Raw genomic sequence first — 26,397 nt, 5'->3', positions numbered from 1 at the left:
AAAATGATGACAACATGACATTTTGACAACAGTCCTGGAAATATGATGCAGCCCAAAAATAAAGTTAGTTTTAAAATTATTTTTATTTTTTTATTCCTATATAAATGACAGCAACAAACAACAACAGCAAGTATATCATTTCTGATGAACAAGTTATTGATTCATTAGCTGAGGAATTAGTTGTGGCAGAAACTAAAACCCTCAACGAAAGAATTGGTGAAAACAAGATTGATTTACATAACTACCTCAAACATGATGGAGGAAGAGGAAGGAAAACTGCTATGGCTTTATTAGTAAATAAAATATCAAATTTAACGATTATAGATGTTGATATCAATAAATCATACAATGATGAACTTAAAGAAACAGTTAGAAAAGATATTTTATCAAAACTTTCGGATAAAGATGTTATCGTTAAAACCGCTTCAGGAGGTCTTCACATTTATTGCAACACTAATTTCTTCTATGCAGTTTCGAACAGAATGATTAAATGTTATTCCTGCAATGATTATGATATTGATATAATGACTTCTATGGATGATTCAAAGCGTTCATTAGTAGTCATGGCTGATTCAAGAGTTCGCAAGAATGCAACAGAACCAATCAATACATACTCATTCATTCGTGGAAGTTATGATTCAACATTAACTAGAACAGTGAATGATATATTAAATGATTTGAATATTAAGGTAAGAGTTGAACAGAAGAACGAAGAAATAAAGACTATCACGAATGAAAACAAAGATGTAAACATTGACGATAAACTTGCCCAGAGCATAGTTGATGGCATCAGTGATTTTGAAGTACATAATGACGGTGGAAACATGAATTTAGAAAAAGAAATAACATTATTCACACTGTTTCAAGCAATTAATTCGTTACCTAATCATTTAATTAATGAAGCATACGATAACGTTTATAACTTCTGCAGCTTAACTGAAAATGCAAAAAGTAATTTTGAAAAAGCACGTAGTAGATATGCACATTTAATGACTTCTCCATTTGTTTTAGTGAAGATTCTAAAACTATACCAAAAGGAATATTATGATGAATATGTTTTACCTTTATTACGTAAGCCAAAAATAACATTTGATATCAAACTTGATGACTCGTTTTTGATAACGGATATTAGACGCAGGGCTGAAAATCATCAGTATAAAAACAGTTCTGAAGTAATTGAGGATTTATCACGTGTAATCCGTTTTGTAGATTGTGGAAACAAATATTTCATTCAAAAGGACTATAATATCCACGACAAAATGAATCAAATATCATTCGTTCTTCAATCAAACATGAAAGAGTCACTTAAAATGATTAAATTATTTAAAGAAGAAGGTAAAACCATAACAGCGTGGGACGTACTACTAAATCAATTATCCTCATTAACCGTTAAGGGTGTTTGCTTTAAATCTGATTCTCCAGATGTTTTCTCAACGTTTCAAGGTTATAAATACATCGTTCTCGAAAAGCCTGATTACTCAAAAATTGAGATGTTTATGAATTTCATTAAAGAAGCCATTTGTGATAATAACGATGAAGTGTATAAATACCTTCTCGGCTGGATTGCATCAATGATTCAACATCCTGGAATCAAGAATGAAACAGCAATTATTTTGAAAGGACTTCAGGGAACAGGTAAAAACAGATTTACAGATATTATTTCTGAACTTCTCGCCGGTTATTCATGTAAAAACATTACCGAAATAAGTGAGCTAACGGGTAATTTCAATTCAGTAGTTGAGAATAAAATGTTTCTTGTACTTAATGAACTCAAGAATGTAGGTGAAGATAGACTCGCAAACTTCAACGCTTTGAAATCAATTATTACGGATAATGAGATTAGAATTAATGAAAAGAATCAACCCAGAAGAACTGCTCAGAATTTGCCAATTTCATTTTGGTAACTAATAACGTCTACCCTGTCAAAATTGAAGTTGGAGACAGAAGATACGTAGTTTTAAGAGTTAATGGTAAATTCAAGGGTCAATTTGATTACTTCAAGAATTTAATGGATTCATGCACTAAGGAATTTTATGATAATTTACTGACGTATTTTATGCAATATGACCTTTCATCATTTAATGTACGAATCATACCGATGACTGAAGCCAAACAAGATTTAATAGAATTATCAACAAATCCTTTAGATGTATGGATAAATACACATTATGATGAATTGTGTGCAGGTATGACATGTAAAAATGCTCTATTCTGCAAACCATCAGACATGAAAGACAAGAATTTCCAAATGAGCATTAAGGATAAATGTGATAGGAAACAAAGAAGAATAGATGGTAAACAAACATGGTGTTATGTTTTGAAAGAAGAAATGAAAGGATTATATAAACAGGTTGAACCAAACGATAATGAGGATTCATTTACTGACGATGAAATACCTGTAAATGAAGCTTTATAAAGTATGATTGGAATTTATTTTTGCATTAATCCCGCTGTGTTGTCAAAATGTCATGTTGTCATCATTTTTAAGAGAAGTTAAATAACCTGGTGACATGGTGACATAGTGACACCTTCAGTTATTCAAAAATAATTCATAACTGCCTTCCTCCTTTCGTCCCGCTGTGTTGTCAAAATGTCATGTTGTCATCATTTTTAAGAGAAGTTAAATAACCTGGTGACATGGTGACATAGTGACACCTTCAGTTATTCAAAAATAATTCATAACTGCCTTCCTCCTTTCGTCCCGCTGTGTTGTCAAAATGTCATGTTGTCATCATTTTTAAGAGAAGTTAAATAACCTGGTGACATGGTGACATAGTGACACCTTCAGTTATTCGAGACGTTGTCGAAGAGGAATAAAAATTAAATTTGGATTGAGTTTAAAAATTCATCTTTATTAAATTCATCTCTTCCAATCAATTTATTTATTCTATTAAATTCTTTTATTTTTGCTTCACCCAGTTTAAGGATTGAACGGTAAGTTTCTAATTTTTCGATTATTTCTTTCCTCTCTTCATCGTTTTCAGTTCCATTAGTTTTATGGGCATCAGCCCCACCGCATTGCGGCTTCTTTTTGTAATAGCATATTTTTGATTTAATTCTGTTTAGTTTCTTTTTATATTCATCGTCTGGACTCTGAATCTTAATTGAATCAGGACTCTTGGCTGCTTTGTTGTCACTCATTTCTTACGAAATAAAAAAATTAAATATTATTTAAATATAATGGAGTAATAAAATAAATTGGAATTTCTATTAATTTATTGTCAACTTCAACTAATACATTACCGTTAATATATCTAACAAATTCAGCTATTGTGTCAAATCTTCGTCTTCTTTTTGTCATTGATTTATCAGTTTTTCCATAATCGAGATGAATCAAAACTTTATCCCCTTGTTTAAAATTCATGAGCCCCGAATTAATTTGTTCACGTTTAACATCATTCAACCTTTCCATTTGCTTTCTAATATATTCCCATTCTTTTGAAATACCATTTTTCATTTCCACTGGTTTTATGTTTATAGTTCTATGCCATGTATTATTGTAATAATATACTAACTGTTGTATGATGGAGTCATGATTTCCATCCCAGTATATCTGACCGTTAACCCCTAACACATCTCTAAGAGTTCTCATTACCGCATCAACTATTTTATTATGAAACGTATATGGAGAGGATGAAAAGAAAAAATTAATTTGTGGGAAATAATGAGCCATAGCTGCCTGAAATCCTTTATCACCATCACCCCTGATATTATCTACTCTTTCATGATCTAGTAAGTATTGTATAGCTCTTCTTGTTTCCTGTTCTGTTTTCCCTTTCACCGGAATGCAATATAAATATCTAGTGTTAATGTTAATGGCAAATAAATAAGTAACGTTTCCTTTTGAATATTCCAGATGATCGATTTCGTATGAATATGGATATGGTGCAAATGAAGGGCGACTAAATTTTTCCTTTAACGGTTGAATTTTTGGGTCAGTTGGTTTATTTAATATTTTGAAATCCTTTTTAAAATCTTTTTGCTTCTTTAATGTTTGAAATGGATATAATAAAGTGAATGATGAAGGATTAACTGAAGGAGGAGGCGGTACTGTCGTTGGAGGTTTTGGTGTTGCAAGTGGTTTAATTTTATCTGCTTTGATTTTGGATTTCATTCCCCCCTTCATTAATTCTGGATGTATTCTATTCATTTGTTTTAAATATGCTGTATATAAAGGTTTGATATACTTTCCCGCTTCGAGTTTATGTTGAAGGATGAATTCCAAAAGTTGATCTTCATTTAAAAGTCGGGCTGAATATGGTTTAACTAATGAATCATAAATTAAAGCTTGTGCTTCATTTATGGTCTGAAGGACCTGGGTGTTTTGCACCTTTTGTTTTTGTTCCTTTGGCTTTTGCGGCTCAGGATTATATAAATTATATAATTCATCAATATCTTCTTCTGTTAATACTTTATTTTTGAAATCTTTCAATTGTTTAAGTTGTGATTTAGTTTTTCCCTTTGTATATTAATTATTTTTAATTTTGTCTTTAATTTTAGAAATTATTTTATCATGATATTTCAAAATTTCATTTTTATAATATGGATAATAATATTCCATATCATCACCCGTTATATTGTTATCATATTTTTGGAGATATGATTTTAATTCATAATAACTAAGAAAATTTTGATTAAGTACTAAATCATAAATTAAATTTTTTAAATCTGTGTTATCCATTTATATAAAAATAAAATAAATGTTTAAGGGTGCCCACCTCTTTGAATCATAGTATCAAAACCGTTATTTACATATTGAATCGCATCATTAACGGTTCCTTTTGTCTCTTCTGTGGCATTTCATTAAAAATAAAATTTTAAATTGTATTAAATAAATGGCATACAACATCCATTTTCACAACATACAGCCTTAGTGTGTGCTCCTGTTAATGCAGTCTTACCGATTGTTAAGCGAGTCATTGACCCATTTTTAAGTTGTAAATTAATATTCTGACCATCGAAAATAACTTTATCATTTATTATATCCAAATAATTTTTAGGTGTTAATTGTTTATTTTGTCGTAAACCAACACCTTTCAATTTTGATTTATTGGTTTCATATTCATTAACGTTTAATAATTCACAGTCTTCCTTTTTAAATAAATGTTTTATGTATTCAGGATTTAATACTCTACGTTTATATGCTCCTAACTTAGTTCTAAAGGTTTTTCTACAAAATTTAGGAATTCCATCCTCTTTAATGTCATCAATGATTTCCATTTCATTATTTTCAATTTCTTCTTCTCGTTTATGAGGTCTTTGATTATGACTCCATTGATTCCATGAATCAAATAATTGATTTCATAAATTCAAATAATCATTAGCTTATTTTGGCTTTCATATTCATTTAATAATTCACAATCTTCATTTTTAAATTGAAGTTTAACCCATTCAGGATTTAAACAATGTTTAATTAATCGCGGAATATCTGACATCATCTATATATAGCTTCTTTTATAAAAGATAAAAAATAAATTATTTTAAAATTAATGTTAATTTTTTAATGATTTATAAATCTTGATTTATTCAAAAACGTAAGAATAAAAACCGTAAGAATCATATATTTTTTACTTCATATGTTAAAAAAAATGATATAAAATCGCTCGATATTGTATGAATTCTTACGTTTACAAAAAAAGTCACACAACCCGTCATATCATACTACTTTTATTCAAAATATATTTTATTCGTCGATTTAATCTCCAGCATTCTACTGGAAATAAACACTAATATTTTTACGCAATCAATAACATCAATTCCTAAAGATTAGTTTGTAATCGCGATTTACAACGTTAATTCTGATTTATCAAGCTCTATAAATGTAATAGAGATAAGTACGTTCATTAAAAAGATTAATTACACTTGTACAAATAATGAGAACTCATAAGATTCCTTTAATTATCATATTTCATTTGTTTTACTTGTGTAAAAGTTAGAACTAGAATAAAATAAAGTGTAATTAGATAAAACAATATGTCCTTTTAAAATAGAAGATACAATATTCTAATAATATAATAAAATCTTATTGCCTCCTAATAAGTTCGAGTATAAATGGGCATTGGCTCGTGATTTCTTTGTACAATGTCTTTAGCATTAAGGTTTGTTTCTTTAAGTCGTTCTTTACTTTTGTAAACTTTTGTTGTGCGCTAAGATGTGATTCTTCATCTGCAACTTGTGTGAAATCAATTCTAAATATCTCAACCTCCTTGAAAGATAAGATATCCAAGAAAATTAAGTATCCAGAAGTTTCATTTGTTGTGACAAAGTAAACAGCGTTTTCAATCTGGTCAGGATCTGCACGTTTTGGTGATTTCTTTGAAAACTTGTTCTGGCTGTTGTTGAGAAGTGTTGCAACTTCCTCTGGGAATTGTTCAAAATCAATTGAAAGTTGTTTTTCTTCTTTAAGCTTATCAAAAGATTGAGCATCATAATGAGCACGTAGTAATGTATAAAGATTTGCATCAAATGTGATTTCAAAATCTAATTCGCTCATTTTTCCGTCATCGCCGACAGTTTTGATCATCTTTATATTGGCAAATATAGCTTCAATGCTATTGTCTTGCATATCTCTCTTTTCTATTTCAATCTCCTGGGAGTAGCAAATCTCCTTCGACATAAACGTCTTTTGAATTTTTTTTTAAACAGTGCACGATAGATATTTTTACTAGTAACAAATCTAGGCACTACATAGTCTAATTAATCATTTTTGATAGGTAATGTATTGTAGTTTTTAAGATTTTTGATTTGAAATCTTTATTCAACATGAATTATCAGCATAATGCATAAGGGTTTGGATACCTCCTGGAATAGAGATTCATCATCATTCCATTCCTATCATAAACAAAATATCAAATCAGAATTCAAATAGAAAATATGAATTTCATTGTGTGTATAATATCGAACTGCTTAATTTTTTGTAGGATGATAATCTTTAATTGCAATTTTGCTTAGAACATGAAACTTCATAGGAATTAAAGGTAACTAAACTCCTTTCGCCGATCCGATTTGCCCCATATTTAAAATATAGCTTGCATATGTAGAAGAAAAGCTAATTTTGAAGTACGCCCGAAATCCACCAACAGGATTTCGAGCTACTAAAAAGGTACTTTTAAATGTGATTTTTTTTATAAAAAATTAAATTTATTTTAAGATCAGACTAAAAACTAATTTTATGGAAAATCTATATCGACAAATTTATTACTTATTGGGTATATAGATTTTTTGATTATGGCGATTATGTCTGATATGCTTCCAATAAGCCAAAACACATTTCATACTGATTTCTATAAAAGGTATCTTTATTATAGAAGTGTAAGCTATATCTGTTTGTTTTTTTATTATAACAAATTCAAAATTCTCTTATAAGGACTAGATGAAATCTGTATTATTAAATCATTAGCTAAATGAAGGTTCAAATAGAAAGTAAATATCAATTTATATGATACTGAAACCAAATAGTTCTTTTAATAAAAGATAACACGCTGAAAATTATTGAGTATTTGCAAATCTCAAAAATCTATTGGTGAATTTGGCTCAACTTTTAAAATTATAACATCCATATCAAATCATAAAAGCAGACAAAAATTAAAGCCAAACCTATCGGCCAATTTTTTTTGATATTTTGATTTTTGAGGTATACTTTTAAAAGTGGATTTAAAGCACTTATGAAAAAACATTAACTTCTGTCGTTATGATTATTGATTTAGACAATAATGATTTTAATCTTTGATTATCAAAACACTAAAGTCATCTTTTTAACATTTGCTTGGTAGCATTAACTCAAGTCTAAAGTACTATTTTATGTGGCACTCTTAGAATTTTTGTATTCATTGAACACGCTGAAATAGTACCATTAAAGTTATGGCGGACTTTCAAAAAATAGTTTGGTCACCTTTTAGGAATTACTAAAATTGAAATATTATAAGTGCATTTGGCTAAATGTATGCTAGTTATTGGCAATAACTCATTATTTATTAAACAATGATCGCTAAACTCAAAATGATAAAATGCACAATTTCGAAACATGTCATTATACTAGTATTTACTCTACAGCAAATGCTATATTCTATTTTATAACGAATTATACCAACGAAACTATCCAATATCAAGGGTTATATTGGATGAGAATGTGTTCCCATAGATGCTTATAAAATTGAATGTTTTTAATACTTTTACAAATATGTAGGCTTGGAATGAAAGGCGGATCGGAGATGGTCGGGTTCAAAATCCGACCGTTATAAATAATTTATAATCCTTGATCGACCAAAGACATAAATTCATATTAAAACAGAAATAGGCTATAGATATAGAAATGCAAATCGTTACAAAATGGCCAAACTCTATAACTCACAAAATTTGTAAGGTATTCAATTTTAGACCATTTTTTGTGATGCAGGAAAAAAGAAAGAATGTATGTAAAAATGGATATTTTAACAATCAAACATAACTATTATTACAGATGATCTTCTTCCGGGTTCGGATTTAAAAGACATTGTAGGAATAGTGATTATTAATAACATCACATTCGTCGAACATATCCTCGCTACCTGATTCGGATCCGAAATCGTGTGCACCTTCACGGAGATGCAAGAGGAGTACTTTCTTCTGCTTTTCATTGATGAAGAAATAAGTATAATTCCAAATGGCGCCCATTTCACTGAAAACGTCAGCAGACTCTGGTTCATATTGATAAATGTCGCAAGAATTTGGTGATATTTCAGTTTCAATGGCTTGCCAAAGATGAGTTTCTAAATTAGTAGCAGAAGGCAGAGAAGATGACAACTGCCAGCTAATATTTGACTTTATCTGTTCGGTGGCAATAATCCTCTTGAAATCAGAGGTGCCAAGATCAGTAAAATCGTAATCAGGAAAAGCAGAAGAAATAGTTGACTTTAGGATTGAAAAATGTTTTGTAGAAGGGTTAGCTGCAATCGTTGATACTCCAGTCAATGAACTTGGGGTTCCGTAACCAATTTTAATTGGTATCTTGATATTAGGATCAATTTTTTCGATTGTGAAGCAATCAAGCTTCGAATGAAGGTTGCTCGATGAATTTAACACGGCAGCCATCTCTTGGTTGACATTAAATAATACGCGACTATTGTTCCACTTCATGTTATTCGCTCAGCCACAACTTTTTGAAAAATTTGAAACCGCCAAAATTTACAAAACCGTAATTTCTTAACCAACATTTTTTTATAAGTAAATGAGATCTGTGTTAGTTAATTAGCATTAATCATAAATTTTCCCGAATTTTTCTCATTTTTGAGGAGACGCTCTGTCAAAATTTTTTACCTTGATTTTAATTGCATTCTGTAGAACTATGCAATGTCTATCTATTATAAAATGGGAATTAATTTGTGTGGATTTTTTGAAAGAAATTTATCGTTTTGACTTTTTATCTGTTGCAAAATTTATAGTTTATTCCTCTTATGTGAGTTAGCATTGACATTTTACGTCTGTGCTATTTCTTCATCTAACATGCAAAATTAAACAGTTCTGGAAATTGATAAACTAAGAACTTGTTGTAAGTTAAAAGAAACGATATAAATAGGACGTGTTTCAATAGAAAAATGTACTGGCATAGAGAACGCCGGATAATTGTCCGGCCAACCTCTCTGGATAATTTGTTATCCCTACTTGAAATCGAATTTATCGCATACCTTCCATTAATTTTCATGTTAAATACTCATGAAACACGTTTATTTGTCTTGAACTCAATGTGTCAAGCACGATTCAAATTTAAATAAAAGGAATATTTATGGATTCTGGAGAAGCTAAATTAATGAGGATAATAGCGTATAACTAATATCGCCAGAAGCACAATAACTACACAGACTAGCTACGCTATCCTAGCAGCCAGGCTGCATAGATATTGTGCTTCTGGCTTGCGTAACCATCATGGAAACTCCATTGGAGATCTTCCGCCGAAATCACTTGTTGATGTGGATGGGAGCAGCACTATGATTGGCCAGATCAAAGGCTGCGTAGCAAAGCCCCATCTGTGTTCCACCATGAGATTATGGCACTATTGCGTTTTGGCGGGAAAAGTTTTGGCGCTATGCTTGACACCGAAATTAAATATTTAATATGGATTGCATTAATGATGTAAAGCTATTTTTTCTATTTTGAGTTTTAAAATTTGAAATACGAAATAAAATGAGATTAAAAATAGTAGTTTATTCTAATATATGCTAAGAAACAATCCTACATACATAATAAATACATAAACCTATGTTTATTTTATTGAATATTGGTATATAATCTGACTTGATATTGGTGTCATTGCACAAAAAGAAAAAAAAAAGGTAGTGGGGCCTCCAGGCACTTCGTGCCCTCTAGCCCTGAAGATGTTTAGTATAACTTTGTCCGGACAAGTAAGGGTCTATCGTCGCTACAGGAAAAGTTACAGGCGTTCCAAGGAAGTATACTTTGAGAAGACTTTCCCCCTTATAGAATGAGATAGGACGGTTATTTTACAAAACTGACAACACTTTGACCGAGTAGTTTTTTGTGCTGAACAAAAAGTGTCATATAAACATCTGTCAAAAACCGTTTTTTACTTCACTTAAAATGCCACGTAAGCTACGTAAGAATATACGTAAGAGGAAGGGAGCATTGAAACATCCAATAGTAAAACTGACACCACAACAACAGTTGCAACAACAAATGATGAATGACCCCACTATGTTGCAACAAATGTCAAGCAACCCTATGCTTTTAAACCGAGTTATTGGTGCACAGAGTGGAGGTTTAAGAGCGGCACTTTTAGCGAAAATGGCAGGCTATGGTGGAGCTGCAGACGGAACAGCTTATAACCCTCAAAGTCAAATGAATTTGAGTTCACTCAAAAATCAAATAACAGATGTCAAAAAGTCAAACATAGACATACAGAAACAAATAAGTGAAAACGAAAAGAAACTAGAATATGACAGACACACAAAGAAACTCAATGAGTTAAACGTAGAGAAAAAGAAGAAAGAATAACAACTGAAAGAACTAAGTACAGAGGAATATGCAAAAAAAGTGTCAGAAAAGCAGCAGAAGTAGCAAAAATGGAACAAGATGTTATAAATTTGAAAAACCATACTACTCAATATAAAGTACTGAAAGATGAAGAAATAAAACAAAAAGCCCTGAAGACATATATGGATAGCGATGAGTATAAAAAAGAAGTTGAAGCAAATGTAAAGGCAGAAAAACTTTTACAGTTGCAAAACCAAACCGTACAGTATGAAAACTTAGCACAAGAAAGTAAAAATAACGACGCAGCCATGCAAAAGGCAATGAAAAGCGCAGAATATATAAAAGCTAATAATGACTGGTTAGATGCCCAAGCCAACGCCAAAGCAGCCCAACTTATAGGGTCAATAAGGACAAAAATACAAGCGGATGAAGACAGTTCAAATGAAGCTTTAATGAATGCTGACTTTAAGAACGCCTTCGAAGCTCTTCATAGTAAGGTGAAACTAGTGAACGACTTCTCATCTGGAAAGAAACTGAAGTCTGAAGGTTTCGACAACGAGTTAAGAGAAGTAGCACAAAATATGACGAAAATAACAGATGCAGCAACGAGACAGGCAGTTCAAAGTGCCTATGACGCCGTTAGAGCAACTGTTGTGGAAAGTCAAGAAAAAGAGTTACAACAGACCAAAACAGACCTAGTAAATGCTTTCTTAAAAACGAAAAGTCAGGTAGGACATTATGCTGCAGATGGAACATATGTGCCAGCTGGTGGAACTTATATACCAGCTGGTGGAACTTATATACTAGCTAGTGGAACTTATATACCACCAAACCCTCCAAGAGAAGCACCTGCACCAGGACTACCTAAAACATTTACATCGTCACATGGACACAGACACAGGCATGCACCAAAACCAACACAACAACCAACAGTTCAAAACACTGCACCACAACCAACAGTTCAAAACACTGCACCACAACCAACAGTTCAAAACACTGCACCACAACCAACAGTTCAAAACACTGCACCACAACCAACAGTTCAAAACACTGCACAGCAACAACCACAAACAGAGCAAGGACATAAAAGAAGTAGAGAACAAGGAAACCAAGAATTCTTAAAAATGCTTAAGGAAAATTATGGTTACCCAGATACTCTTGACTTTAGTGACAGATATAAAGAAGCTATTAGAAAGTTCAAGGAAGGAAATACTGACCCGAACCTATTTAGCTTTATGGTTCAGCACCAAATGGGATATAATTTCAAATCTGGAAAATACAAGCTCGCTAAGGGATATGATTTAATAGCATATCATCCAAATGACATGAATGAATTTACTCCGAGATATTTGGTGTCAGAGATAAATGATAATTCAACTATCTTCATGAAACGCGTAAAAAATAGAGACGGAACGAAAGAAGAAAGGGTTATGAATGCGGATGACTTAAATAGGGAACTTGTTAAAAACGGTCTCGGAATATATGAAATGCCAGCAGATGAGGTACAAGAAACTCCACAGGAAGAAGTTCAGATACAACCAGACATGGAAGAAATAGTTCAGCAACAACAGCTAGAAGAGCCTGAAGGAAACAAACAAGTCCCTCCTTTGGAAACTAACTTCACAGAACTAGATGAAGATTTGGAACAGCCGAAAAATCTTGACCCTCAACAAGAGTATGCGGAGAATATGGAATCTTTCCAAGAGTCTAAGAAAAATTCGGCTGACATAGTAGAAGAATATCGAAAAATGTTCGCCGACATACAAAAGACTCCAACATCAGATGAAAATATTCAGCATAGAATGGAAGTACTGAAAGAAAGTGTACGCAAATACAACAATCCTTTTTACTTACGACCATATAACGTTCAATCTTTGGCTGAACTCGGTGAAAATAAAAGGTTAAATTTCACCAAAACATATAGAAATGAAACATTGTTTAAAGTTCATTCAGAACCTAACCAATATGGAAACAAACCTACTTTTGTTTCTGCAGACTATGGAACTACAATGAGATGGGGTCATAAAGCTAATCCGGATAGGTGGTTCATAAACTTACAACCACAATTCAAGAAGTTGTAGACGCAATGGAAGTGAATGGTGAACCAGATATAGCTGGTATTTTCAGCGCGGCTTTAATGCCATTGAAAGATATGAAACATGCAGATATTTTGGACCAGTATGAAATGAACATGGCTGATGGAAATATAACACCTGACGTTCTAGAACATTTATCTCAAAGAACTACACAGAACCATAGAGATGGTATATTTGGTGAAGAGTTTAGAAAGAAAGTTAGGGAGATAGAAGGAAGAGAACCTATTGTACATGACCTTGCAAACGAAAGTTTACAAAATGTCATAAAAACTTACTTTGCAGACAATGAACTGAGAAGGGATGAATATTTAAGAAAACTCAAATGGACAGTACCAAATGAAATGTTAGTATTGAAAAACATGTTCCTTGACAAAATAAAACCAACTACAGAAATAAATGACGCAAGACTGAAACATTGGGTAAAAGCTTTCCCATTCACAAAAGATATTATTGGTAACATGGAAAGAAAACCAGAATGGCTACAAAAACATATATTTGGAAACGAGCTTATTCATATGGACAAGCTCTGTTTGAAGAGCTTGAACCGGAAACTCAGGAAAGAGTCATGCAAACAATACGCGAAGACTCAAATACAAACTATGACAAAATCTTTCTAGGATATAGGTTACCTGAGATGGGCGACCAGAGCCCAAAGGCAAAAAGGACATGGGAAATTTACAACATACTAGGTGAACATGAGGCAAAGATGCAACAACTTAAAGCAGAGGGCAAGTTACCAAAAGCGACACCAAAGAAGAAGAGTAGAACAAAGTGAAAGTAGTGAAGAAGTAACTTCATCTAGTGAAAGTAGTGGCAATGAAGGAAAAAGAAGAGTTAAAAACTCAGTCAGGAAGAAAGTAAAGCTTGGTACGAAACAATTATGACAAATAAATCCAACTATTCTATATTTTTACCCATATGAAATGTACGCCGCTCAGAATATAACGCCAACAGTTTTGGATGCCATGAACGGAAATGTTTCCGAATGGTATAACGAATGCGACAATGCCATTAGAAGGTCAGAAATAGTTCCTGGAACTTACGAATATACAACTGCTGTTTCTTATGGAAACGTAGGTGAGTTTGGAGAAGGTTCTTCAACAACAGTAGATATTGCTTGCGAAGGTTTCATATTATTTCTATTGACAACTCATTCTTATACGTGGAACAAGACATTGAAATAAACCTTCTGCCAAGTTGTCTGACAAGAAAGGTTGCAATGGAATTTTCTATGTCGGATACCAATATGCTCCAGAAGTTTTCATGGGATATAAGATATATTCTAACTCTGACTTAGTTCAAACAGTAACATGGGCAAACTATGAATGGTTCGCTTTGAGAAACTCAGTACAACCACAAGCTAGAGAACAAACAGACCAGTATGCAAATATTGAGAAAATAAGAAGACTTGACCCTAACGTTCCAGGAGTTTATGTTAACCTTTCTGGTTCAGATGGAACTGCTGCCACTAAAGTAAAACTGAAACTTAGAGTTCCTTTGTCATCTTTCCTCATCTTCAGGTTTTTAAGATACTTACCAAACTGGGCAGGAAAAATTTCTATCGAACTTACTCCAAGCAAAAATAACTTAGTCATTGCACCAACACAAAGACCCATTCACTCTTACAGACGTAATGGGAACAAATAAAAATCATTCGCCGACTTTTGCAAAGACAAAGTTGACTTAGACTTTGGTTTCTCAAACTTCAACAATGAAGTAAACTATTATTTCAATGCTGCTGGAACTGCTTGGGACCCAGTTAAGTTTACATGCGAAAATTTGAATGCAAGAGAATAGAAAGCAGACTTGCAGTCTATATGTTGGACCCAGATATTTCAAATGCTTTAGCTGCCAAATATATTGCAGTTCCACTTATGTTCCCTATACACCAAATATCTGTCAAAGACTTTGCAGGTGAAGTTGGAAACCAAAGTGCTGACCCAGGTGCAAGAACAGATATTGCTTTAACAACTGCAATGAAACATGCAGATACTATGTTTGTACTGTTCAGACGAACTATAAATGACTATTCTTGTTTCTACAACCCCGGTATTAAATATCATATAAACATAGATGGCAAATATTATCCAAGAGAAGAATATTCTACAGTTGAGGATATGAGGTCATACAACTTGACATTAGATGCTATGAACTTTAACAACAACTTCACAACAACCATTAACCCTGAAATGCAAAGTTCTATTATGCCATATGTGAAAGTATGGACTCATACAGGAGGTCAAAAAACTCAATATACAAATGGAGACCGTTCAAACTTTTGGCTTGGCATTCCATTTGCTGACTCAGAAGACTTTATGGGTGGTATTTCAACTGTTGGTACTGTACAAATACAATATACTGGTGACAGAGACGGTCCAGATGAACTGAGAGCAAAGAAGTTTACAAAACCAATAGCACTTTTCACGGAAGATGCTCTTTTGAAGATTCGTTCGATGAAACCTGCTGGGCTCCTCAGATTGGCATAACGACAGCTTCCATCGAGCAGATTTTGGCAGCAGGTCAGTAAGTTGTTCTTGAACTGACTTCTCTCCGTCAAATATTGACAGTACGCCGTTTTGACATAATATTGTAAGATAAACTTACCTTTAGAAATATCTGTAAGTTTTGTTGTTATATTTTTGTCAACGTCAAGAACTTTCACCATTTCAGTTATACCAACTTTCTTTGCTTTATGAAAATATTTAGGTTCAGCAAAGACTGCTATTCTATAACATTTTCCATTGTTTGTATAAAGAACTATTCTGTCAATGTATTTGTATTGTTTGTGTGTGTAAACTTTGTTCTGCTTCAATTCAAAGAGATATCCGAATACGTCCATCTTTTTATTCTAAGTAAAATGTCATTTCCGAAAAATAGAAGCGTGAGTGTTTCAAAAGGTTTAATGGCGGTGGCAGATGTGAAGTTAAATTCACCAACTCAAACAAACAGTCAAAGTGTTGTTGTCAATGTCAAAGACAGAGATGTTGAAGTGGGGAAACCATACGAAGACGAAGATGGTATAACATTGTTCCTGTAAAAGAACCAACATATCCTGAAGTTAACAGAGACTTAAGTTCTGTTGCAGATATTCGAAACGACTACCAACAACTGAAAGACAAACTTCAAACTCAGGAGAAGATTTGTCAAGCTTTAAGTATAATGTTAAACTTGGTCGAACACAACCCTGTAAAAGTGAACTCATATGTCATTGCACCTCATGAAGTTTTGAAAGAACTATTGAAACTTTTGACAGAGGCAGACGATATAAACATCAAAGAAATAGAACCCGACATTAGTTGCTGTGGTGTTTCATATAATGTCATTGACAAGATATACGTTATGAAAGGAGGTGAAACGTTGAACTTAAAGTATAGTTTCCCAGACGTTATAAAAATATTTGACGACCACAACATTTCATTAAAATTTATTTGCTAAGTAAAAATGTCAAAACTTCTTGAAAGATGTTTGAAGAAAAATAATATAGACTTTATTTCATGTAAAGGACTTTACACACTTTTGAACGATATGAAAGACCCTGTTTTGTTTGTTCGTGTAGACAAAGGAAAGTTCTATGTCTTTACAAAATATTTGAACTTCTTAGACAGAGAACTTCAAGAAACGCCATGTGAAAGTTTAGATGAAGTTCTTCTCCACTTTCAGAAAAACTTTTAAATATATATAATGGCAGAAGATATAATGGTTTATACTATTACGACTAAAAACCCTGAGTCATATAATTCTATAACAACAAACTTACAAAGTCCTCAAGGACGATATTGTAAACTAACCTTAAACACAATGACGACTAAAGCCTGTTTTGCTCTTTTGACACCAGAAGACTTTATTGTTGTGAATGGTAAAAAATACTCCTTTGAAGATACTTACTCAGATATAACCAACAGGTTTTGTTGACTTATTTAATACTTTAAGTACGGGTGTAACATGTGCTGCAACTAGAGCAGGTTTCATTATGTTTGGATGTCCGACTGAGTTTACTATAAACGATATGAGCTATAATACAAAACTTATTTCTGGTTTTTACTACCAACAGTTTCCTATAACAGGAAAAGGTGTCATACAAGGAATGTCTATTCCATTGACATTAAGCACACCAATCTTATATATTGTTTCAAACTTAGGTTCAAAGTGTTATTCGAATGTCGACAGAAACTATTATGACCAAAAGATACTTATGCGTATAAACAATACTTTCTCTGCTGGTTTGCCTATTGTTCATTCGAATGCAGAATTTTCAACCTTAGTGAACTCAAACACTTTGGCAAGTATAACGTTGACATTAGTTGACGCAAACTTTGTTCCTGTAAAACTTTTATGTCCTATGTATTTGTCAATGACGGCAGAAAGTTTCGAATTGGAAGATGCAACTGGTGAAAGTATTGTATTACAAGAACAACTTCAACAACAAATAGCTCAAGAACAACAAATGCAACAAATGCAACAACAAAGTCAAGAATAAAAAAAAATATTTTTTTTATTTTTATAAAAATGTACAGAATAGATGTTTCAGATTTTTATGACTTCCAAGCATTCAGAAATATGTGTCCATTTAGAGACTATAACAAAGCAGTCGAGAATTTGAAACGTTTAGTCATTTATGTCGACTCTGCCCAGAATGTTATGTCATGAAAGAATGGGATGTAGTCTTTAACAAACCTAAAGCGACAATAGTTTCAGAACAAGAATGTAGACAGAAACTTAAGAAAATAAAAGTTGTACAAGTTGGCATGAAGATGTTAGATGCTTGGGATATCTTATTGTCAAAGTTAGAAGATTTTTCAGTTCGAGGTATAAAGTTCTATACACCTTCTCCAAACTTCTATTCTATCTTCACTGGATATAAATACGAACAAGTAGAATGGAAAGAAAATATTATAGAAGCTTGGTTAGACCATGTCAAAGAAATTATATGCAATGGAAACGAAAAGGTTTATGAGTATATCTTATGTTGGTTTGCAAACATCTTACAACATCCAAGTGCTAAAAATGAAACTGCTCTCATTATAATTGGAAAACAAGGAACTGGTAAGAATACTTTCTTTACAGATATCTTGTGCAAACTGTTAGAGGGCTATTCGAACCCGAATATGACAAACTTAGAAAACATCTGTGGCAAGTTTAACTCAATAGAGAATATGAAACTTATAGTATGTAACGAACTTCAAAGTATAGATACAACAAAAGTTTTGAACTCAGATGCTTTGAAGAGTCTTATAACAGATAAAGTTGGAGTTGTTGAAAGAAAATATAAAGACCAAAGAGTTTGTGAAAATGTTGCAAACTTCATTATGGTTTCAAACAATGCTGTTCCGATGAAGTTAGAAAGTTCTGACAGAAGATATGTAGTTGTCAGAACGTCAGATTCTCATATGCAAGATACAGAATATTTTGACGACTTAGCAGAAACTTTGACATCTGACTTTTACAACCACTTGTTCTCATATTTTATGACATTAGATATTTCTAAGTTCAATCCAAGACAAATTCCACATACCGAAGAGAGACAAACATTGTTAGAAGCAAACAAGAGTGTATATGAACTGTTCATAGATGAAACTGACTTTGAGTGTTTAGATGAAAGGTCATTGTACGATTCGTATAAACAATATTGTCAAGAATATGGTTATATGACAGCGTCTAAACGAACATTCTTGGCAAATGTCAAAAGTCTTTTAGACGTACAGAATGGTGTATATACAAAGAAAAATTTTTATGAGTAAATTTTAAAAAAAATATTTTTTTATCCGATAGAAAAGATGACAGAAAAATTAACTTTTTACATAGCGCCAGACCCTTCTTGCCCACATCTTTTTAAGCCACAATATATAGACATAGAACTAAATAGTGAAGGCAAAATTCTACAAACAGAAGAAACATATAGAGACCTAGATAACGAAAATGGATATGCGCTATTCTGGTTAGATTGTCCTTATGAAATGTATGAAAAAAAGGCTTTATATGAAGAATATAGAAAATATTGTCATGAAAACGATATAAGACCAAGCTCTAGAGAAAAATTCTATGCTGGTATAAAACATCTTTTCGAAGTTCGGAATGGCAAATATAGAAAGAAATAATTTTTCTGAGTAAATTTTAAAAAAAAATTTTTTTTATCCGATAGAAAAGATGACGAAATATATTTCAGTAAACAAGTACATGTCAGGACTTAAAGAAGAACTAGACCCATTCACATATTTGAATGTTTACTTCTACCATTTTGAAAAGTCTTCATTCAGCAAAGTTTGGAACATCGAACCAGTTAAGTTTGCTATTGTGACTAAAAATGGTGCGAAATTTGAAGACTTAGACATAGAAGGTTTGTTAGCAGTCAAAGAAAGTTTTGACAGAAGGTTTTCAAACCTTAAAGAAGGCAAAGCATACAAACTTGTTATACCTTATGAACCAAAGAAAGCAGACGACTATGAATATTATGAGTCTAAGATAGTTGAAGTTCAAGGTAAATTGGGTAAAAAGATTTTAGAGTCTAAGCCAGTGTTTGCTCCTAAAGAGGAAGAGAACATTGACATTGACCCAGAAATGTTCTAAAAATAAAATTTTATTTTTACATGTCAAATTTCTTTTTCTCTGGAACTGGTTCAGGTTCTTTCTTCTCTTCTTCTACTTTCTTTTCTTTCTTTTCTTTCTTCTTCTTTTCTGGTGGAGTTATGTCAAATTTGGCGCAACTATATTTATGTAAAAGTTCTTTGTCCTTTAATAGCTCATCTATTCTGTTTTCTATTTCATCTTCAAGAACAGCGCATGTGTCTTCTTTGCATTCTAAGAACTTTTGTTGGACTTCATCTTTCCAATCGGCGTCATCTCTGTCAACAAGTCTGTCATTGACAAATTTTAAGACTGCTCTGCTTAATGTTTTATGGTTCTTGTCATATTCCCAGAAACAGAACTTTAGAACAAATTCACCTTTCTTGTTTACACTATGTAAGATTTTATGGTCGACAGATGTTTTGCTGTCAAAAAGTTTGTCTCGAATATAGATAGCGAAATCGCTAGACATTTTCTAAAAGATAAAAATTTTAATTTTTCTAAAAATATGTTAGAAAAAAAGTTTGCTGACATTGACAAGAAATTTGAGAATGTTTTAAACAAGAACAAGGTGAAGTTAGAAAATGCTCAGATAAAGCCTATACATGACAAGTTCTTATTTGCTCAGAATGGTATAACAGGTCTAATTGCACCACCTGGGTCGGGTAAGACTTTCACTTATCTTAAAATGGCTGCACAACAACAAGAACTAGATGAGAAGAACCCATTCTATGAGTTAGTTGTCATTTGTAGTACTTCTGGTCAATTTGACCAAACCGTCAATTCGTTCAAAGATATTATAAAGAAGTCTAAGTTAGTATGTATAAAGGATACTGAGTTGTTAGATTGGATAAAGAAGTACCAAAGAAGAGTTTTGAAGTATAATGCTATAAATGAGTATATAAATTCTAAGTTTAAAGACCCAAATGAGGAAATGCAGAGAATATTAGAGAAGAAACACTTCAGAAACAAACAGAAAGAGATAGAATACATTTCGAAGAAATTGCAATCTTACGATTGGAAGACATACCCTCATAGGTGTCTTCTTATCTTAGATGATTTCGCCTCTCATCCTTTGCTTAAGAATAGAGAACAAGATATGTGTCGAATTCTTAAGAAGCTCAGACACTTTAACATCTCAGTTGTCATTTGTGTACAGACAGCAAAGAGTTTAAGTAAGGATGTAAAGAGAATACTTACTGACATTGTACTTTTCCCCGGATTGTCCGAAGACGATTTCATGGAACTTATGAAAGAGTCCATGGCAGGTAAGTTTGACAGACATGAACTATGGGAGAAGTATAAAGTCATACAAGACCCTCATACTTCTTTCAGAATTCATATCTACGCGAACAAAGTTCAAATTGTAAAAAGTCAAGCTTGAAAAATAAAGAGTTCATCTACTCTGCTTGTTTGAAGTTGTCAAAATACTCTGTTATTTTTCACTGTTTTCATAGAGTTTTGGCGACTAAGTTTTTTTACCTACTCGCTGTTCTTCATGATTTTCATAGAGTTTTGGCGACTGGGGTTTCTTACCTACTCGCTGTTCTTCATGATTTTCGTACGGAATCTCTTCTCTCGGTTTTCCGAGGGAAGCAAGCATATGCCATTTTTTGACGAAGTGAAGGTTTGCACATCGTCAAAAAAATCCCTGAAATCAAGAATTTTGTTGCTGAATTCAGCAAAAATAATGTTTAGGTGAAGAGGTGAGATCTCACCTGTTTTCTCACCTGTTTTCTCACCTGTTATTTTATAAGCGTTTTACATGGTAAACGTTATTTTTTAAATTTTGTGAAAACTCAACGGTTTGACACATGCCCTAAAAATTATTTTACTCAGAATTTTCATACGGAATTCAGTAAAAATATAATTTAGGGTAGAAGGTGAGATCTCACCTGTTTTCTCACCTCTTTTCTACCCCAGTTATTTTATAAGCGTTTTACATGGTAAACGTTATGAATTCGTGAGACTCTAAACAGTTTCGTAGCTTCTATTTCTTCTTTTAGTACATCGAATGTTTTAACGATACCGAAAGTTTCTTTATACTTCTTCTTGACGTCAGATAGAAGGAAATCTTCTGCTGTTGGATAGTTTTTGTTCAGAAATTCTAAAAAAAAAATAAAAAAAAATAAAAAAAAATAAAACTAACTTTATTTTTTATTTCGGGAAAATTCATGAAAATTCAAGAGGTGAAAAAAGAGGTGAAAAAACAGGTGAGATCTCACCTTCTACCCTAAATTATATTTTTACTGAATTCAGCAACAAAATTCAAATTGTAAAAAGTCAAGCGTAAAAATAAAGAGTTTAGTCTTAGTAAGTAAGTCTGTTGTGGTGCTGGGGCTGTCGGTTCTTCTGGCTTTGGAAGGCATTCAGGAAGAGGAACGTCAGTCATCCGTTTGTGTCCTGTCGGATGGAAAAATTTTTCCTGTCGGATGGAAGAGTTCTTCCTGTCGGAAGGAAAATTTTTTCCTGTCGGATGGAAAAATTTTTCCTGTCGGATGGAAAATTTTTTTCTGAAGTTCGACCAAAAAGTTCTCAATTTTCGAAAATTTGAATGGTTTACGGACGGACAACTGGAAAAATTTTTCCTGTCGGATGGAAAAATTTTTCCTGTCGGAAGGAAAATTTTTTCCTGTCGGATGGAAGAGTTCTTCCTGTCGGAATGAAAATTTTTTCCTGTCGGATGGAAGAGTTCTTCCTGTCGGATGGAAGGACTCGGAATGCCAGAAGGATTTGACGAGGCAATTTACCTTATAGAGCTACCTGAGCCATCTGAAGTCAAGCTTGAAAAATAAATGGTTCATTTACTCTGCTTGTTTGAAGTTGTCAAAATACTCTGTTATTTTTTCCTTCAGTAGCGGTAAGTCTTCTTTGAAGGTAAGTATTGTACAACCTTTAATATCATAGTGTGTTTGAGGTAACGTATCTTGAACTATTTGTTTCACATCTTCATTCGGTGTCATTGAAATCGGTAAGTTTTCGCGATAGAACCATTTCTGTCAGATTTGTAAATCTTAGCAAGGTCGTAAAAGCTTTTGTTGTTTCTTTGACTAAATGCAACATAACCATATCTTTATCTTCTTCATTTTCCATCTCTTCAGTATAAATCATATACTTATAGTTCTTTTCCTTTCCTTTTGGTACTGAACGTGGTATTCTTTTCTGAATGCTTTTGTCTTTTGCTTCAAGCTTGTTTTCCATCTCTTCACGTTCTTGTCTATGAATTTCGTCAAGAAGTCTGTAAATATTCCAAGCATAACGAGGCGAAGCCCACATTGCAACAGCATTTACAAGAAGTCTATGTACATAATATCCTCTCAACGTTTGGCAATTTTTCACGATTTTCATAGAGTTTTGGCGACCCAGAAAAAAGTCGGTCTCGCTGTGCTTCGCTCAAAAGTTCTTGTGTGTTTGGTTCCTAAACCAGTCTTTAGGAAGCTTAGTATCTGGAGCAAAACATGCTGTCAAAATACTTTGCATCTGGTACATATCGTCTTTGACCGAACGAATGAGACGGAGTTGTTTGTTAAACTGTATGTACTCGTATTCTTCATTTATAGCTTCATGGACTATAACTGTTGTTGTGTTCTCTGATGTTGACATATCTGTCTTTACATACAAAATAAAAAAATAAATAAAAATAAAACTAACTTTATTTTTTCTATCTTAAGGAAATTCACTGTTTTCATAGAGTTTTGGCGACCCAGAAAAAAAACGGTCTCGCTGTTCTTCACTGTTTTTCATAGATTTTGGCGACTGCGGTTTTTTACCTACTCGCTGTTCTTCACTGTTTTCATAGAGTTTTGGCGACTGCGGTTTTTTACCTACTCGCTGTTCTTCACTGTTTTCATAGAGTTTTGGCGACTGCGGTTTTTTACCTACTCGCTGTTCTTCATGATTTTCGTACGGAATCTCTTCTCTCGGTTTTCCGAGGGAAGCAAGCATATGAGGAAATTCATGAAATTTGGTCATTTTTCAGCAAAAATAATGTTTAGGTGAAGAGGTGAGATCTCACCTGTTTTTTCACCTAATTTTTCACCTCTTTTTTTCACAACCGTTTTACATGGTAAACGTTATTTTTACATTATGACACGAAGTGAAGGTTTGCACTTCGTCAAATTTTATAAAAATTAGCGTTATTTTTACATTATGACACGAAGTGAAGGTTTGCACTTCGTCAAATTTTATAAAAAATTAGCGTTATTTTTACATTATGACACGAAGTGAAGGTTTGCACTTCGTCAAATTTTATAAAAATTAGCGTTATTTTTACATTATGACACGAAGTGAAGGTTTGCACTTCGTCAAATTTTATAAAAATTAGCGTTATTTTTACATTATGACACGAAGTGAAGGTTTGCACTTCGTCAAATTTTATAAAAAATTAGCGTTATTTTCTGATTTTCACAAAACCAAAAATAAACGCTTTACATGTATTTTTCAGCAACTTCGTCAAATAATTTTATAGCTTTATCTATCTCATCTACTTCAAACGTTTCTTTACCTTTTATGGAGCACCATATATTTTCTCAAACTTTTCAAGTAGTTCTGTTTCTGCAGCTCTCATATCATTAGCAAACACAACCTTGACTCTATTGACTGTACTGTCATATCTTTGAGTTATATTATATGTTCTTCCTATCTTATATCTCTTTGTATTGAAGTCCTTCGGTTTCTGAACGATGTAAAGTAAGCCTTCACTGCAACGTTCCGTATCGAATGAACCATATGTTATGAAGTTATATCCAACAACTGGATCTAACCATAACAAAACTATTGGTATAAGACTTTTGTCTATAAGATATGCTGCAGTTCCATAGAATTTTACCGATATCATAAGCTCAGGATTTCTTGTCAAAATTTTCTGAGTAGAAGCATTTCTAACCCAGTCCTTTGCTTTCTTTCCAGATGGAGATATAATGTCTGACAAAGAATATTTGTTGTATTTCTTTGAGTATCTTACGTTTAAATCACCTATTCTAACCACTTTGGTGTCATTGTCTATCTTTCTAACTGTTTCAAACTCAATGTTTGTCATTTCTGTTCTTACATACAAAATAAAAAAATAAATAAAAATAAAACTAACTTTATTTTTTCTGTCTTAAGGAAATTCATGAAATTTGGTCATTTTTCAGCAAAAATAATGTTTAGGTGAAGAGGTGAGATCTCACCTGTTTTCTCACCTGTTTTCTCACCTCTTTTTTCATGAGCGTTTTACATGAATTGTACGATGTATATTTGAAATCTTAAACAGTTTCGTAGCTTCTATTTCTTCTTTTAGTACATCGAATGTTTTAACGATACCGAAAGTTTCTTTATACTTCTTCTTGACGTCAGATAGAAGGAAATCGTCAGCAGTTGGATAGTTTTTGTTCAGAAATGTCAACATGTCCATTTTATTTTCTACCGGCTTCTCTGCTTCTTTCTTTAAATCTGCATAGTCGTTTCTCATTCTTTCTATCTCTTTGACGGAGTAGTTATATTTCCTCATTGCTGCTTTACATTTAGAACATTGCGGGTTCATTTTTGCGTTATATTCTGAAACCTTACCAGCTAAAACAACTAAAGCGTCAATTGCTCTCTTCATCTCAAACATAGCGGGTCTTATTTGTTTGTTCCATACTTTGCCTCTTCTATCTTTATCTCTTATCTGCCATACACATTCAGCAACTAACGAAACAAAGTTGTCGTAGGTCTTAAATTCTTCAGATTTATATATGTCAGAAACATTCTTATATACCATGTCGCAATCTTTGTCCATAACCTTATGGTTGCAATGAAATCCTAGAAACTCATAGTTTACCTTTCGTATGAACTTCTTTATTTCTACTGAGTCAGTTGCTTTGACTTCAATTTCGTCGAATTCAGGAATAGTGAGTTTTTGTTGTTGGATTTCAGGTAGTTTGGGTAAATGGTCAATAATGTCCTGCATTTCATAAAGATACTGTTCATTTGTTTCATCTTTCGCACTACAGTCTAAATTACATGTTAAAAGTTCTTGCTTTATCTTCTGGATTTCTGTTTCAAAAGTATATGAAGAAGGAATGAAGCTTTTCATCTCTACTAACATTGACGTAGGATTCATGACTAAAGAGTTTGGTGCTGTAGTTGTTTGTATTGCTGTTGTGCCGATTGTTGACATTTTTATTTTTTTATACAAAATAAAAAAATAAAAAAAAATAAAACTAACTTTATTTTTTATTTCGGGAAAATTCATGAAAATTCAAGAGGTGAGAAAACAGGTGAAAAAACAGGTGAGATCTCACTTCTTCACCTAAATTATATTTTTGGGTCCTTTACACTCATTACGATGAAGTCTTGACAAAACATTTACGCTCATTACGAAGAAGTTTTGACAAAACATTTACGATGAAATCATGACAAAACATGTACGCTCATTACGATGAAGAAGTCTTGACAAAACACTTACGAAGAAGTTTTGACAAAACATTTACGATGAAATCATGACAAAACATGTACGCTCATTACGAAGAAGTTTTGACAAAACATTTACGATGAAATCATGACAAAACATGTACGCTCATTACGAAGAAGTTTTGACAAAACATTTACGATGAAATCATGACAAAACATGTACGCTCATTACGATGAAGAAGTCTTGACAAAACATTTACGAAGAAGTTTTGACAAAACATTTACGATGAAATCATGACAAAACATGTACGCTCATTACGATGAAGAAGTCTTGACAAAGCATATACGTTCATGTTTGACAAAACATTTACGAAGAAGTCATGAAAATTCAAGAGGTGAA

General features: G+C 32.7%; 17 protein-coding genes and 3 pseudogenes across 20 annotated transcripts, besides 3 other annotated features; 12 read left to right on the top strand and 8 right to left on the bottom strand.

The window, feature by feature from the left end:
- Positions 1-3,898: part of a mobile genetic element that runs on past the window's edge.
- TVAGG3_0270490 (Prim-pol domain family) lies at positions 282-1,358 on the top strand (the record flags this gene model as incomplete). The annotated part of the gene is made up of 1 exon (XM_051228600.1): positions 282-1,358. A coding segment is annotated over one exon (1,077 nt), but the record flags the coding sequence as incomplete, so codon positions are not given.
- Positions 1,497-2,049, top strand: TVAGG3_0270480 (annotated as a pseudogene). The gene has a single exon. A coding segment is annotated over exon 1 (553 nt).
- Positions 2,099-2,416, top strand: TVAGG3_0270470 (uncharacterized protein; the record flags this gene model as incomplete). The annotated part of the gene is made up of 1 exon (XM_051228599.1): positions 2,099-2,416. The coding sequence occupies one exon, from the start codon at positions 2,099-2,101 to the stop codon at positions 2,414-2,416; it is 318 nt and encodes a 105-aa protein (XP_051098329.1).
- A 1,751-nt stretch (positions 3,899-5,649) lies between the features above and the next one.
- On the bottom strand, positions 5,650-6,655 carry TVAGG3_0270450 (assembly abnormal protein 6-related family; the record flags this gene model as incomplete). The annotated part of the gene is made up of 1 exon (XM_001298454.1): positions 6,023-6,616. One exon carries the CDS (start codon positions 6,614-6,616, stop codon positions 6,023-6,025), a length of 594 nt encoding a protein of 197 aa, XP_001298455.1.
- Positions 6,656-6,973: 318 nt separating this feature from the next.
- Positions 6,974-7,895: a mobile genetic element.
- Positions 7,896-8,481: 586 nt separating this feature from the next.
- On the bottom strand, positions 8,482-9,114 carry TVAGG3_0270430 (RNA polymerase III core binding; the record flags this gene model as incomplete). The annotated part of the gene is made up of 1 exon (XM_001298519.2): positions 8,482-9,114. One exon carries the CDS (start codon positions 9,112-9,114, stop codon positions 8,482-8,484), a length of 633 nt encoding a protein of 210 aa, XP_001298520.1.
- A 1,458-nt stretch (positions 9,115-10,572) lies between these two features.
- On the top strand, positions 10,573-10,903 carry TVAGG3_0270420 (protein of unknown function, DUF4106 family; the record flags this gene model as incomplete). Its single annotated transcript, XM_051228598.1, has 1 exon — positions 10,573-10,903. A coding segment is annotated over one exon (331 nt), but the record flags the coding sequence as incomplete, so codon positions are not given.
- A 151-nt stretch (positions 10,904-11,054) lies between these two features.
- TVAGG3_0270410 (protein of unknown function, DUF4106 family) lies at positions 11,055-12,563 on the top strand (the record flags this gene model as incomplete). The annotated part of the gene is made up of 1 exon (XM_001298520.2): positions 11,055-12,563. A coding segment is annotated over one exon (1,509 nt), but the record flags the coding sequence as incomplete, so codon positions are not given.
- Positions 12,564-12,917: 354 nt separating this feature from the next.
- Positions 12,918-26,397: part of a mobile genetic element that runs on past the window's edge.
- TVAGG3_0270400 lies at positions 13,157-13,776 on the top strand (annotated as a pseudogene). The gene has a single exon. A coding segment is annotated over exon 1 (620 nt).
- Positions 14,879-15,509, top strand: TVAGG3_0270390 (protein of unknown function, DUF4106 family; the record flags this gene model as incomplete). The annotated part of the gene is made up of 1 exon (XM_051228597.1): positions 14,879-15,509. A coding segment is annotated over one exon (631 nt), but the record flags the coding sequence as incomplete, so codon positions are not given.
- TVAGG3_0270380 (protein of unknown function, DUF4106 family) lies at positions 16,221-16,496 on the top strand (the record flags this gene model as incomplete). The annotated part of the gene is made up of 1 exon (XM_051228596.1): positions 16,221-16,496. One exon carries the CDS (start codon positions 16,221-16,223, stop codon positions 16,494-16,496), a length of 276 nt encoding a protein of 91 aa, XP_051098326.1.
- Positions 17,254-17,538, top strand: TVAGG3_0270370 (uncharacterized protein; the record flags this gene model as incomplete). The annotated part of the gene is made up of 1 exon (XM_051228595.1): positions 17,254-17,538. The coding sequence occupies one exon, from the start codon at positions 17,254-17,256 to the stop codon at positions 17,536-17,538; it is 285 nt and encodes a 94-aa protein (XP_051098325.1).
- TVAGG3_0270360 (Poxvirus D5 protein-like family) lies at positions 18,368-18,799 on the top strand (the record flags this gene model as incomplete). Its single annotated transcript, XM_051228594.1, has 1 exon — positions 18,368-18,799. The coding sequence occupies one exon, from the start codon at positions 18,368-18,370 to the stop codon at positions 18,797-18,799; it is 432 nt and encodes a 143-aa protein (XP_051098324.1).
- Positions 19,206-19,625, top strand: TVAGG3_0270350 (protein of unknown function, DUF4108 family; the record flags this gene model as incomplete). The annotated part of the gene is made up of 1 exon (XM_051228593.1): positions 19,206-19,625. One exon carries the CDS (start codon positions 19,206-19,208, stop codon positions 19,623-19,625), a length of 420 nt encoding a protein of 139 aa, XP_051098323.1.
- TVAGG3_0270340 (uncharacterized protein) lies at positions 19,642-20,094 on the bottom strand (the record flags this gene model as incomplete). Its single annotated transcript, XM_051228592.1, has 1 exon — positions 19,642-20,094. One exon carries the CDS (start codon positions 20,092-20,094, stop codon positions 19,642-19,644), a length of 453 nt encoding a protein of 150 aa, XP_051098322.1.
- On the top strand, positions 20,131-20,706 carry TVAGG3_0270330 (protein of unknown function, DUF4106 family; the record flags this gene model as incomplete). Its single annotated transcript, XM_051228591.1, has 1 exon — positions 20,131-20,706. A coding segment is annotated over one exon (576 nt), but the record flags the coding sequence as incomplete, so codon positions are not given.
- TVAGG3_0270320 lies at positions 22,613-23,111 on the bottom strand (annotated as a pseudogene). Its single transcript has one exon. A coding segment is annotated over exon 1 (499 nt).
- TVAGG3_0270310 (uncharacterized protein) lies at positions 23,289-23,567 on the bottom strand (the record flags this gene model as incomplete). Its single annotated transcript, XM_051228590.1, has 1 exon — positions 23,289-23,567. One exon carries the CDS (start codon positions 23,565-23,567, stop codon positions 23,289-23,291), a length of 279 nt encoding a protein of 92 aa, XP_051098320.1.
- Positions 24,158-24,660, bottom strand: TVAGG3_0270300 (organellar and viral DNA polymerase type B; the record flags this gene model as incomplete). Its single annotated transcript, XM_051228589.1, has 1 exon — positions 24,158-24,660. A coding segment is annotated over one exon (503 nt), but the record flags the coding sequence as incomplete, so codon positions are not given.
- TVAGG3_0270290 (organellar and viral DNA polymerase type B) lies at positions 24,826-25,218 on the bottom strand (the record flags this gene model as incomplete). Its single annotated transcript, XM_051228588.1, has 1 exon — positions 24,826-25,218. One exon carries the CDS (start codon positions 25,216-25,218, stop codon positions 24,826-24,828), a length of 393 nt encoding a protein of 130 aa, XP_051098318.1.
- On the bottom strand, positions 25,246-25,764 carry TVAGG3_0270280 (organellar and viral DNA polymerase type B; the record flags this gene model as incomplete). The annotated part of the gene is made up of 1 exon (XM_051228587.1): positions 25,246-25,764. A coding segment is annotated over one exon (519 nt), but the record flags the coding sequence as incomplete, so codon positions are not given.

The sequence above is a fragment of the Trichomonas vaginalis genome, chromosome V, assembly GCF_026262505.1.
Source record: "Trichomonas vaginalis G3 chromosome V, whole genome shotgun sequence".
Classification (NCBI taxonomy): domain Eukaryota; phylum Parabasalia; order Trichomonadida; family Trichomonadidae; genus Trichomonas; species Trichomonas vaginalis.
Note: the sequence above shows the minus strand (reverse complement) of the source record. Positions and strands in the feature narration are given on the sequence as shown.